At 45.5% G+C, this 14,500-nt stretch overlaps 1 protein-coding gene across 3 annotated transcripts in view; it reads right to left on the bottom strand.

Annotated features, from left to right (window-relative positions):
• Slc6a2 (solute carrier family 6 member 2) overlaps positions 1–14,500 on the bottom strand; it is a 40,896-nt gene that overhangs the window by 17,043 nt on the left and 9,353 nt on the right. For all 3 annotated transcript variants that reach the window (XM_051195131.1, XM_051195129.1, XM_051195130.1), the window contains 2 exons: positions 9,995–10,126; positions 7,635–7,872 (listed from right to left, as the gene is read on the bottom strand). In XM_051195131.1, the coding sequence (XP_051051088.1) occupies positions 7,635–7,872; positions 9,995–10,126 (370 nt within the window). The remainder of the gene's footprint in view (positions 1–7,634; positions 7,873–9,994; positions 10,127–14,500) is intronic.

The raw sequence follows: 14,500 nt of genomic DNA, 5'->3' as shown, positions 1-14,500 counted from the left end.
CTGGGGAATTGGTCCCATGAACTTCCATGGCTACTGAAGTCTCTGGATGCTCACATCCCTTAGATAAAATGACATTGTATTTGGTATTTCTTACAAGGCTCCTTTTGTACACTCTATATCTATCATCTCTGGATTTACTTTAGCTACCTAGTATCAGTACAAGTGCCATTCTGTATCACTGCAAAGATAATGGCAAAACACAAACTTTTGTCTGTAGCTGTTCAGAATAGACACATTTTCACAGTATGATATACAGGTTCACTGCACAAAGGTCTTCCAGGAAAGAGAGGTAGATAAATCAGTCCCGTGTTTCTAGGGCTCAGCCCAGGTCTGGTAGCTACGTGCTATCTTCAAAACAGACAAATGTCCTCAACTCTTCTAAGTAAAACCAACAGACTGTCTTCTATTCAAGGAGAGAGACAGAGAGAGAGAGAGAGAAAGAGAGAGAGAGAGAGAGAGAGCCACTGCAAGGAGATCTAGGGAGGAAAAGATGAGTCCCCAACATGCTTTTGCTTCTCTCAAGTCCTCCTTCTATTTATGGTAAAGGCCCGGCTCTCTAGGTCCTTTGTATTTCCAAAGGCAAGCTCCCATTTCCCCACACTGGGATTTCACTTCCCTGAGTGTTCTCCTGCAAATCTCTGTGCTCAGCTCCAGAGAGAAACTGGTTATAAACCATACTGAAGTGTTAAAGGCAGGCAGCAGGTTCACACACTATTGTTCCTTCCAATGAAACACTAATTCAAAAGGACACACTGATGGCAAAAATAAATTATGCATCTTTGATGGAAAGACAGCTAATTGTCTAATATCTATCTATATGTCATCCAATATTTATGTATATTTTTATATCTGCCTTATCTGTCCCCCTTCCTCTACATCCCTCAATCCTTTCTCATCCTCCTCTCTTCCCCAACCCCCTGTTGTCTATCTCTTCTTCCACCTCTACCTAAAGAGAATTATGAAATAAGGGCTTTAATTTGCATATAGTTCAGAACCTGAATCAGTTATGCATGCAACCTGTCTCTGAGCATTTACCCCCTTCAGTAACAGGATTCTCAACTCACACATTAGTAGTAATTGCCTAATGTCAAAATAAGTATTTCTCTTTGTTGTTGCTGTTGGATGTTCTGTTTCACTATGTAGATCAGGCTTGCCTGGAACCCATGGCAATCTTCCTGCTTCCATCTCCCATGGGCCACCAGAACAGACAAAACTCAATCTTTTAAAAGATGTTTTATATCATAAAAGATCTGCTGCTATCTACTCACTCTTAACCAATTAAGTCAGAACCTCTGGGGAGTTGGTACTTGGACAGCAATGTCTTTGATTGGCAGCCAAAGACTGAACCTACTGAGTCAAAGGCCTACCCAAAATGACAGGCTTCTTCTAGACCAACTTGAGCCTTCCAGAACTGTCTGATTTACTGGCAAAATATAATTGGCTTTTTGTACTTAGGGAAGGGAAGGCTCCTAAGAAGTGGACCTGTAACTCTTCTGGAAGCCTGAGTTCCTGGAGCAGCTCACAGGTGATGGTAATGGGGAGTGGAGCCACCTCTACTGGACCAGCTCAAAAAATCAGACTCAGTGCTGATGAGGGCATCTACTCCAGGTCTGGGGATCCACCAGCTTGCCCCCGAGGAGTTAGCATTTGTGAGTGGCCTGTGAAAGTGTGAACATGTCTCTGGTTCCCCTAGTCCTGGTCTCTCTGCCTCATACCGGCTCTCTCAAGTCCACTCTGTATTACTGGGAGATGACATGCACACATCCATCTAACCTTGTCACTCTTTTGTCTCCAAATCCTTAGAGGCTGCCTGTCACCTAAAACAGAACTTCTCACATCTGAATCTTACATATTCTACATGGAGGGAAAGGGCTGGTGCTGGTGTCTACTTAGTAGAGACCAAGGACACTGCCAAACATACAGGACAGTGGTTACCCCACCCCACTGCCCAGATAAACTCATCTTACCCTAAATTACACAGGTCAAGGTGTGAAGTCTAGCTCTAGGCAATAGAAGCCTTTCAGTGTCAGAGAGCTTCCAGAGCCCACCCCTGCCAAGCTCATGCTTCCCTCGCCACACCTGCCTCTTTGGTCCTACAGCAAGATACTTATCTATAATCTTCAGATGTTCCCCTGACCTTAGGGGAGGGCCTTGGAACCTCCTGTTCCTGAATCCCAGAATACATTTGCCAACATGATCTGTCAGCCTGGCCAACATTTGAGTCCTGCTACCCTCAAATCAAAAGTGGGTCTCAGACGTATAACCTTTATTCGAGAGACAGCTATGATAGAAGGTGGGAAGAAAAAGAGAAGAGATGGGGAGAGAAGAAAAGAGAAAAAGGGGTAGGGAGGATGGAGTGGAATGAATGGCTGAATATGAGCAAAAATGGAGAAAAAAACAGTGTAGCCTCACTTGATTCCTAACTCTGCTTCGTCTCATAGTTTTATGGATCAGATGTGTCAATGCCATTTGACTAATTTAATGTTAAAAATCGTGTGCACACACACACACACGCACGCGCACACACACATGCACACACACACACACACACACACACACACACACACACTGCAGACAATCCCCCCAGCTTATTGAAGTGCTCTCATGGAGAATGCATCCCCACATGCATCTGAAGAACCAGACTCCGGAGCTGGTCATGCAGTAGAGAATTGAGGGCCAACCTCCCCGGCTGTGGGGCTGGCACAGGTACTTGGGTTTTATTCCTTTTCTGGCAACTTACTGTGTGTGAATCATCATTTGGGGGGCACCATCTAGGTTTTCCATGGCCTGCGGGCCAAAATGGCTCCATTCCTCACTTGACATTTAAACATTTAGTTCTGGGGAGGAGGGAGAATTCCCTTCCTCACCAGAGGTATCATGGGTAGAAATTTTCTATCCTGACACATTCACTGAAGGTGTCTTTACAGATACAATGAAAACTTCAGTGGCTTTCAGCCATGGCTCTGTATGGCTTCAGGGCCAGAGCCTGGGGAGAGCAGCAGTTTTGTTCCTTCCAATGATATGTTCAGTCTGTCAGGCTAAATGATTACAAGATGGCAACAAATTTGGCCAGGGTGCCTGGGGAAAAAGAAGGAATTACCCAAACTCCACGGGGCTGGCACTGGAAGTCACACTTGCTGGCTCTCCAGACAGAGTTGAGCTGTCTTAAAAGCCTAAGTATTTCAATAAAAGGGACATGTACTACACAAAATCCAAAGGCAGCCCATAACAATGTTGTGTTCTGGGAAACGTAAAGTCGGGGCTGAGGAAAGATGAGGGCTGAAAGGGCTCTGTCTACCAGCAGAGGCCCCTGAACTTCTGAGCCAGACCTACGAGGCAAGAGCCCTGGGGAAGAGAGCAGAGGCCCAGCTCTGCCTCAGGCCTAAAGCTGGGCCTCTACTTTGCTGTCTGACGATGCAACTCATTTCTACTTCCACAGATGAAGAGAATAAGGTAGGGGCCTGATGAGAAAGCATGCTCAGAACCAGTTCAGAGTAGCTATGAAGGCTTGGGGGAGCAGGAGGCAGATGGGGGAAGGAGAAATCTGTAGAGTGGAAGGTTTTTGACAACCCCCCCACCTTCTGCTCCCTTCCCTATGCCCCCAAGCCCCTGTGTAACCTTAGACAAGAATGTTCTCCTTCTACCATGTGGGTTGGGCCTGGAAGGAGCTCAGTTCTGCAACTAAAGCACTCAAGGTCTCCTCTCCCTCCCACTGTGAATCTATCTCTGTGGGAGTAGACGTGCTGGCCACTCAGGGGAGGAATCAGATACTAACCAGACCAAGATGAGGGGCTTTCATTTACTACTTTAATTTATAAGAACAACCATTGCCAGGAGCTAAAGAAAAACAATGCTGTTTGCTCTGTGAGTGAATCAAGCCAGGAAGGATGGATCAGCAGTTCCCCGCCACCCCCCATCTTGCACTGCCTCCCTGTCCAAACCACACTTATAAAATATGAAGAAACTCCCAAAACTTTCACCCACAAACTCTTTTACAGTTCTGGGGTCTGAGTCCATGCTCCTCTGGAAAAGAATGAAGCCCTAGAATTTCTATGGCATGAGATTCCCCACAGGGACAGGAAACTGTATATAGTGACTCATCCAGGGGCTTTCAGCCATGGCTGCCTGTTAGGATTCTGGGGAGATACTGATCACAAAAGTCCATTGCCCTGGCTGTACCCAGGCTGCTAAGATTCTGGCAGCAGCAGCTTTTAAAACTCCCCATGTGAGGCCCCTGGCTGTAAGACCAGGATCTATCAATGGTGCATGAGCAAGCTTGTTGGAGCCCATTCCCTATGGTGGGATGCCATGCTCAGTTTTAATGCATTGGAGAAGGGCTTTGTCCTTCCCCAACCTATTGTGTCAGACTTTGTTGACTCCTCATAGGAGCCCTTATCCATGAGGAGGAGTGAGGAGGAGTGGATGGGGGGGGGCAGGGCTAGGGAGGAGGTGAGTGAGGTGGGAGGAAGGGTAGGAGGGAGAACTGAGGTTGGAATGTAAAATGAAACTTAAAAAAAATTATTAAAGAAAAGAAAAACTCCCCAGGTAATTTCAGTGTGTAGCCAAGATTCATCATCACCATACTAAGAGCTTGGTCCTTGGAAACTCCCTTCCAATGCTACTTCAAAACTGGGGGTTTGGGAAGAGGTGCTTGATGATTTGTTCCCCTTTCCTCATTCATAGGACAAGCAACAACTTAGACCACAGAGGCCATATGAAAAGATTGTATTAACCAGGTTCCATCCTAATGAGAATGCTCCTTAAGCAGAAAGGCAAACAACTCAAAATAGTTGCTGGAAGTCCTTGAAACTGACCAGTTTAACTGGGCCACTCAATGCCGAGTAAGCAGTGAACGCTGAGAGTTCTCTGGGACTAGCAGAACAGAGCTGCCAAGAAGACTTTCAGAGGAGAAAAGCTACAAAGGCTTAGACCAGCTGCCTGGAAGATGCAGAAGCCAGCTGATAGGCCTGGGAAGCTTTAGACCAAATAACTTGAAAAGAACACTGTCCAACCTGTTGAGCTGCCTGCCTGCTGTGCAGTGTCCTCCAGGCTCTAGCTTTTGTGAGTTGACACCCATGCTGGCATGGGCTTTGGTGCTACAACTTTCTTTGAGTCATGTCTGCTCCAGTAAGTAACCCCTTGCCCATTTCCCTCTAGATAACCCAATAAGACTCATGGTTCACTGAGCTGGACTTCAATGGTATCTGTACTTTCATCTGTTGGAGTTTTTATATGACCAGGGAGATAAATCTACATATGTGACTCCAAAGCCTCGGAATATGTGATCTGTGTTTCTGTTTAGCAAAGTGTGGGGCTTCTGCAATGGCTCACATGAGCCTTGAGGATAGAGTGCTGTGGGATTTACCTATCCTGTTCCATGCTTGTGGTGTGGACTCTGTGTTCAACCACGAACATGTGTATAGGGCATCACTCAAATGAGGCTCACTTGTGTTGGAGGGATCAACTGAGGCTGTCTTTTGAGGGCAGAGACATGCAAATATTTAAGTTAGGTGGCTGAAAACAAGGCAGCCATTCCCTTCACCAAGACTTAGGAAAACAGAGCAAGACCAAGAGGTCAAGAAAATGAATAGTGATGGCTTGGAAGTCAAGCACAGACACAATAAAAATCCAAGATCCCATTCTGATGCAAGTGAGTAAATTGGATTAAATACATAAAGGGGAAAGCTGATTTTTACAGGGGGACTCTACTCAGTTATTCTAGAAGGAATAATAAAAATAGCAAGGGACAATTAAATGTTGTGGCAGAAATCCTCACCTGCAAAAATTAGCAATAGGCACTGTAGGTTAAAGTATGAGAAACAAGACACTTGCATAACCTTAAAGTACCTCTCTGAAAGGCAAAAATTACCAAAGTAAAAATATCTCTGTCCAGGAAGAAGCTGGCAGCTTGCACCTTAGGAACATTCAAGGTTAACATCACAGGTAACAAGACAGATTGCCAGCATGTCCTCCAGACAAGGCTTACTGAGAAAAGAACCACAGTGCCTCTATGGTGCCCTTGACAAAAGTGTACACCCTCAATCAGAATGTGAGAAAACAACAACTAAATCCATCTTGACATATATTTCATAGACTCCCTGGCCTGTACTCTCTAGAAGTGTCAAGGTCATGAAATCCAAAGAAAACTCAAAGAACTCACGCATTTTGGAGGGGACTAAGCAGATGTGACAACTAAATATCATGACATGGTATCCATGGAGAAGCGTGAAATTCACATGAAGTCTTCAGTACATGTGAATAGTGTTCACAGTAACATGTGAACACTATTTTTCTGATTTCCATACTACAAAGTTGATGGGAGATGTCATTCTGTAAATATGTTTCTCTTATTGGTTAATGAATAAAGCACTGTTGGCCAATAGGAAAGCAAGATAGGTGGACTAGGAGGAGAGAGGAAGTAGTAGGGAGGAGATTCAAGATGGAGGACAGAGAGAGTAGTACGCCAGACCCTCTCTTCTGTAAGATGAGACCACGTGGAAATACTTAGATTAATAGAAATGGGTTAATATTTAAGACAGAGCTAGCCAATAAGAAACTAGTAACTGGCCAACAGCTTTATATCTAATACAGAGTCTCTGTGAATTATTTGGGGCTGGCACAAAGGCGGGACCAGGCTGGCAGGGGTGGGGATCTATTCCTAACACAAAGTGGCTCCCCAACATTAGAAGCTGGGGAGGAGCTGGGTGGTGGTGGTGCATGCCTTTAATTCAGCATTTGGGAGGCAGAGGCAGGAGGATCTCTGTGAGTTTGAGGCCAGACTTGTCTACAAGAGCTAGTTCCAGGACAGTCTCCACAGCTACACAGCTTGAAAAACCAAGAAGAAAAGGAGGAGGAAGAGGAAAAGGGGGAGAGGAGGAGAAAGAGGAGGAGGAGGAAGAGGAAGAGGAAGAGGAAGAGGAAAAGAAACAGCAGCAGCTGGGGAGAAGGTTTCCATATACTATTCTTACAGCTCTTCTACTTCTGAAATCACTCCAACTGAAATGTTGTCTATAGTTTTGACAATGTTCTGACAACTGCCAAGTGCAATGCCACACACATGCGCACACGTGCGCACGCGCACAAACACACACACACACACACACAGTCACGCATTCACTATAAACACACTGTGTCCAAGCTGGAAACATCTGGTTTGCTTCCCGCATATGGCAGCCCCACCAGCACAGGATGTATGAAAGGACAACTTCATGACCAGCTGTGGATTCCAGCTATGGAGCCACCACCAGCAAGTTAGCTTCTGGATGTTCTCTTGGCTGACATCATTGGTTTCTATGGCCACTTCCTCTGAGCAGCTGTCCTTCCCACAAGCTCCCATTCTCCCACCTAAGTTTTACTGCAGAGTGCCTTTTATATCCTACAGGGCACACACCTTCAACACCACCTTGTTTCCTGTTGGAATGCTGGCATACTTGCCCCTAACCTCCACTCTCCTGTCCTATACCAGAGGACCGACCCACTGGTTGCCCTATACATGCCTGTATCTTCTGCTCTTAACTTGGCATCAGGCCTGCACCTTTCAAATGCTGACTGCCGTGCTGGTCTGTGGTTTTCCTGAATGCCTGGCTCAGCTCCTGCCCAGGCCTGAGTATGCAGGTGACACACCCATGACTTACTCATAAAACTCCGCAGCCGGTGTGAACTTGTATTTGGAGTATTTGGTATGGTCTCCCAGCACCGAGACATTGAGGAGTTTCGGGTCAGTGCAGTTGGGGCTGTTCCAGGCATGGCCACAGTTGGTCCAGGGCAGGTTCAAGGTGAAGGATGCAAAGAGGTAGTAGAGTGACCAGGCAATGATGACGTTGTAATAAAAGCCAACATAGAGGGCAATGAGGATCACAGCATAGCCCACTCCTGTGTGGACAAAGAGGTCAGGCTTTGATTCCAGTTACATAGCTATCCCCTCACCCCTAGAAGTGGGATCCAGCCACTGCACACTCTTGCACCTTTGCTTTTCTGGATCAGATTGCCAGAGCCTCACCCATAATCTTTTGGCACTGTAGCTTTCTTGGTCACTCATCAGGTAAATAGAAGTGCCAGGGCCGTAATGTTGTATCAGGTGTTGGAATATAAATACTGCAGCTCCCTCATCACTCAATCGGGACAACACAGGGTGTGTTTTACATCTCTCACTATCTACAGTGGAACTGGCCAGTGATGGGCTCCTTAACTAAAGAAAGGATTCCTGTCTCCAACTGATGTTCCTAAGACCATCTCACCTTCCATGGTAACTCCTTATACTTGAATTATTTAAATCCTTCTCTGGAACCTGCTACTGGAGGAGGCTCCAACCAAGTGCTGCCTGACTGGTTCTCTGCAGGGTGTGTTTTCTTACAGGGTTCTACCCTCAACCAACCATGCCCTCTGCTAACACACTGACTGAGTAATTAGGAAGTTTCTGGAGGGCTATAGCTGTGGCTTTTTTTGTTTTGTTTTTTTGTTTGTTTGTTTGTTTGTTTTTTTGAGTAGAAAATTTTTCTTACACACTCATTGCTTTAAGAGTAGCTGTCCTGGAACTCTCTTTGTAGACCAGGATGGCCTGGAACTTACAGAGATCCACCTGCCTCTACCTTCCAAGTGCTGGGATTAAAGACATGCGCCATACCCAATGACCCTCGGTAATTTGACCCTTGGAGATTTGAAAGAGTAATCCCAGTTTCTTTGATATAGCCAAGGCCTTATAATACAGGCTTGGCCCAATCAGAGTGTAACTTCCCTGTAGCTACACTGATTGGTTAACAGGCAGTCATACGACTCAAGACAAACCAGTGACAGCTTCCTCTGGATTCTATAGTGAAGTCTTGAGTATATAAGGGGTTTAGGGTTTTTTTTTTTGTTATTGTTGTTTGCTCATATGTTTGTTGTTTTCAACTGTTAAACTTGGTAGAATTTAATCTTGTAGCTGCTAATGGCCGTCTTTGCCAGCAACTGAGAAGAATGCACCTGGGAATGATACTAATATAGGAGAAAACAAAGCTGAGAGAGAGATTCCAGACAGTACTGTTTGAGCACCTGAACTAAGTTACATGGAACCAGACCCCTAGCCCTTAATGTAAGCCAATAAATTAAATCAAAGTTGTGTGTGTGTGTGTGTGTGTGTGTGTGTGTGTGTGTGTGTGTGTGTGAAATCTCCCTTATATACTCATGGTTTCATTAAGACACCCAGAGAAAGCTTGAAATTCCATAATGAAGCCCATCACTTTGTATACTTTTATAATTAGTCAAAATTTGCAAAAACATAAAAAGAATACTAAAACAAAGCAGTTTTTGAGTTGGGTTTTGGATGACTAAACAGAAAAGATGCTAATCTGTGTATATTATAAGACTTTTATATCACCCTGTCGTTACCATGAACTGAGTACATACAAGGTGCTGAGGAGACTCTTGCTGCTTAGGAAGAGGCTCATGGGAGGCACATTTGTTCTCACTGTCACCACTTGTCTAATCAGTGTTTGAAAGACTCTGGCCTCATCCATACCCTTCTCCCAAAGATCTAGGAGAAGGAGAATGACAGTTTTCATTGTTACTTCCCAGAGACTTGTTCTAAATTCAAGTGAAAGCTCATCTTACAGCCATCATGGCTACTGTATTAAGCTTTCCAAGGCAGCTTTCTGCTTGAGCTTGAAGGCATCCATGATCAAATTATCATGCCTGCCATGAGAGAAAGAAGTGAGAGCAGAGCTATGTGTGCTGAGATCTCTTCTATCTTTGCATTTTTCATATATAAAAAATACTCTCTAGTCATCCACTCAACTAGTAAGGTCCAGTCTGGAGTTCAAGTTTAAAGCTATACTTCACATGGGTAACCTAGTTTCTTTGTGTGAATTTGAATGGTGGACAATTTTGACCTTGTCAATCCCTTTGAGTCCCATGTGAGATTTGGTCTACCTTAAATCACACCCTGGGAGCAGATTCTTCAGAAGACACCAAGTAAGGCTTAGGAGAAAATACTTGACTTCCCTCAGACCACTCCTACCTTTAAAGAAAGGACAGATCTTCCACACTGTGGCTGCGCCTTCCCGGTTGTACTGCCCCAGAGCCAGCTCCATGTAAAACAGTGGCATCCCAGCGATGATAAGGAACAGCGTGTATGGGATCAGGAAGGCACCTACAAAACATAGACACAGCATTAGACCTGTAGGATAGCTGCCCCTTGAAGGGTTGCAGTCAAGCATCTACAATAGCCATGAGGACCCTGTCCATCCACTTCATCTGGAGGTTTTCTGGGGGAAAACAGAATTATGGAGAACAGTTGGTATGCCTATGTCAGCTAGTATGGCAGTCATAGTGCTCCCAGTTACAATAATGCCCATCTGCAGTCAGATGAGTAAAATCTGAGTGAAGAACAGCTAAGGAGCTGTGTATTCACAGCTTCTTGGAGGCTTCGGTGCACAGTGCAAGACATGAAGCACCACAAGATGCATCCTCTACCAAAGTCAGCTAAATGAAGAGCCTTTCCAAGCCTCACTGTGGAACCTCCCTGGCAGGCCCAGCCTTTCTGTTCACAGGCAAGAGGAATGAGACCAGACAGGGGGAGATGGCACAACTGGTATCATTGGAAGTCTCACATGGCTTCCCCAAACCTGATTTTACTGCATTCCCCTTAGAGTGCCACAGCAACCCACGAGAATATGACGCAGGCAGGGTCAATGTGTCCCCTGAAGGACATTGCTAGGCAGAGAGAGAAGTCTACACTTCCTGATGGAACTGTTGATCTGTTGATAAGTGACAGAGGGATTCTCCTTCAGGCTTCCTTCCTGTCCATGGGGCTCATCCTGCTGTAGGCTGTTGAAGAAAAACCCTGGTACAATAAGAAGCCCATCTATTGACATAGAACCTGAAGAGATTCCTAGGCTGCAAGAGACAATACTGGTGGAATGAGACAAGACTCGGCGCCAGAGTCAAGTCTTTGTGCGTTCTGACACTCTCAGTGAGCTACACGGGCTAAGAGATCTGGTGCTGTGACTCAGAGATGTGTATATGCCAGGTCAGCAGGATCAAAGCAAAATAGCAGCTCTGCTCATGGCTCAGCCAGCACAAGACCAAACTCTCCCTGGACATCTGGCCATGGTTCTGTATCTGTGGCAATCTCTGACCCATCCGCACCAGGAAAATGAGCCAAGTTGACAATACTGTTGTTTTTAACACAGAGCTTACCAGCTTGCTCTGGCTAAGCCCCTGCTGTGATACAGGCACTTTCCACACAACCACATTATATCTTCATGGCACATTTTTACAGAGCAAAGATCATTGCTAACTCCATATTCTGTGTGGAAACTGAAGCTCTTGGCTACACAAGAACTGGAGCAGAGGTACATGGTATCCAAGGTCAAACTCACTCACTGACTCAGTGTCTGCCTTCTGCATGGAAAGCCTGAGGCTTGCAGGGATAAAGCATAATATGCTGGTCTAGGTCATTCCAACTAGACACGGGCCCAGGTTGGAGAGTAGCAAAAACTACTGCTAATTTATATTATGCATATCATGCAAGCACCAAGTATCTGACTTCAGCTGTACTACCCAGAACCCCACTGGTGCAAACAAGTGCTGTGATCACTCTCCAGAGGAGGAAAATGAAGTTTAGTGTCAAATCAAGTGAACTAACTAGGCTTATATATCTGGTAACTTATAGATACAGAATTTTGGCTCAGGTATGCCTGGCTTCTGAGTTCTAGGTCTGTTCCCAACATATCCTGCATATTCTAGAATGTTCTAGCACAGATAAAAGATATGAATCTGAATAAGATGTAGGAAGAGGAGTGAATGTTTGTGAATCTGGGACAAGCCAAGCTATCTGGTCTGTTTGTCATAGGATAAACCAGCATTCCAAAGACTGCTGCAGGCAGGCATTCTTTGAAATACCATGTGTCAAGATCTCCTTTCTTCCATTTAGCTTCTGCCTCACCCCCATCTCAAACAGAAAGGGCCCTTCTGGCATCTGCTCACAGGCTGTCAGGGGTAATGTTGATAAGGATACTTAGTGATGATGCAGGGAGGTCATGGGTTTAGAGAAAATGACATGTGCCTTTTAATGGGACCCAGTCTGTGCCAGGCCACACAGGTTGTACACAGTATTAATTTAGAACTACCCCTGAGAGATAATTACCACTACTCCCACTTTACAGGCAAAGAAACTGAGGCTTAGAAAATGCTTCTCCATACTAGTAAATACTTACAACTTTGATGCAAAGCTTGATTTGCCTGGGCCCACTCTTCTGTCACATGTTACATCCCATGGGGGTCTAGAGCTTGGACTAGAGTAAGAAGTTAGGCCCTAAACAGTTGAGTAGACCTGAAGACTGAAGTCAGTAGCCCAAGGGGGAGGGGAAAGGGAAGAGCCAGATATCAGTGCTTGGATGTTGGCTCTAAGATTTGCCAATAGAGAGTTCACATTCTTTTCTATCTGGCCAAGATAAAGACCTGGCCAACTCATCACTGTTTTAACTAACACTCTTAACTTTAAACTTCCAGAAGGCACCTCCAACCCAGTAAATTACTCACTTTGAAGCCCATGTCCCCTGCTGCTGACTGTAAGTCAAAACAAAATGAGGAAACGCAGATATGGATGAGTCCACATGAGCTACAGCTCTCCACAATGAATGACTCTGATGTGACCAACGGAAGTCCCACAGAATACAAATCCTCAAATACTCAAGAATGGTGACAGGAGACATGGGGAGTTGGAGGGAGGAAATGGAAGGGGTGTGTGATGTAATTAAATTCATTTAAAAACTTTTAGTGGTTATATGGCAAGTATAAATGAAAACCAGAAAACACTCAGTGGTCTAATGTCTCTGAAAAAAAAAAAGGACACTAAGTATCACATTGGTGTGAGCTCTCACAAACAAAAACAAAAATTGGGAGTGTGGGTGAAGAGTTAGGATGGGGTCTGCTTAGCTGTGGTGGGCCAAGGACATCTCTTTATAACCAGTTCTGCATCAGAATCATGGAGTTAAAAGCTGCTTGGCCATCACTGTCATGTCCTTGTGAACCTGTGTTTCTCTCATGTGACCATGCATTGCCACATGCCTCCTACAGGCTTTGAAAGTCCAGATCCTGTCACAGTTCTAGAGTGCCGTTGTTATGTAAGTGCAGAGATTATTCGATAGACATGGGAAAACCGTAACAGGACACACTTCCCTGTGGACTCAGCTTCCAGAAAGTCCCCCCAAAACATGACTTCACACAGCACACACCAATATATACTCACACAATGCTAGGACTCCATCTTTTGTGCGTGCACATGCACACACATGCTCACAGCACCTTACAAGGAAGAGAAGTATCCATTGAGAAAAAGACTCTGGCCAAAGGCCTTTGGATAGATTTAGTAAAAATGAAAAAGCATTTGTCTCACGGGGCCACTTACATAGCCAGATATCCCACCATTATAGAGGAGCTCCACTGCCACAGAAGGCCCTAGAATTTTCCATGTAAATGCCGGGCCATCAGAAAGAGAAGCCAGCAGCCTCTACAGTCACTAGATAGACACCTGAGAAGGTGAGGGGGACCTGAGGAAAAGTGGTTGGGGGTAGGGTAGGAAAGGGCACCAAGAGGAATGTGATGGCTCAAATCTGAGGGACTAGGATGAGGTAGAGGGAGTCTGGTCACTGGAAGCTACAGCAGGAGAGGAAGGTCATCTAGACCAATCTCCTGAGGACAGACTTCCTTCAGAATTCTAGATAAACTCTGGTGTGTTCAAGGAATAAAAATGCACAGAGCAGCTTCCTGAATGCCTGCAGCTCAGCTGTGGACTGTCACGGCCTGAGGCTCCCATCAGGCCCAACAATGCCTAGGCCAATAAAATAGCCAGATTTGGCCCCCCCCCGTAGCATCTTAGGAGCCAATATCTAAGCTCAGGGAGCTACCCAAACTCTTGCAGGGCTAGGGCACAGTCCTCTTGTAGACATAACTCAAAATAACAAACTCCAGCCACAACCTTCTTTGACAATAGGCCTTTGTAATAGTTCTGTCAAAAACTCCAAGTATGGAATTCCCAGCTCTTAGAGCTCTATATTGAACTCTGCTAGCCAAGGGAGGCCTTGAGCTCCTTTCATCCTCAGTTCCACAGGCCACATAAGAGGCCTCTGGAATATGCTGTCCTAAGTCTGAGTTCTGTTCCCAGGCCCCTACAGGCAACATTGTTCAACAGGTCCTTGGGGTCATTTGCCCAGGAAAATCCAGAGCCAGGTTTCTGGGGTATGGTTGGGTGAAAGGAAACTCAGGCTCTCTCTCTCTCACTTTCATGTTGGTTCAAAATGACCTCTTGTCTGAGCTGTGCTACCCAGGCACAACTCCTGACAAGATGCGCACCGCCCTGGTGTGAGTGAGTCAGCTCCTCTCAGAGGTCAGTGGAGGTGGGCTTGAGTTTGGGAAATGAGTTTGGAGGCTACCTCTCTTTATGCAACACATCTCCCTGCACCGTCACACCCAAACTTGACTGGCCCTTTCATTCGGGAGTCTGGTTACCATCACCTCCATT

The sequence above is a fragment of the Phodopus roborovskii genome, unplaced genomic scaffold (assembly GCF_943737965.1).
Source record: "Phodopus roborovskii unplaced genomic scaffold, PHOROB, whole genome shotgun sequence".
In the NCBI taxonomy this organism is placed as follows: Eukaryota; Metazoa; Chordata; class Mammalia; order Rodentia; family Cricetidae; genus Phodopus; species Phodopus roborovskii.
This window is presented reverse-complemented; position numbering and strand designations above follow the sequence as displayed.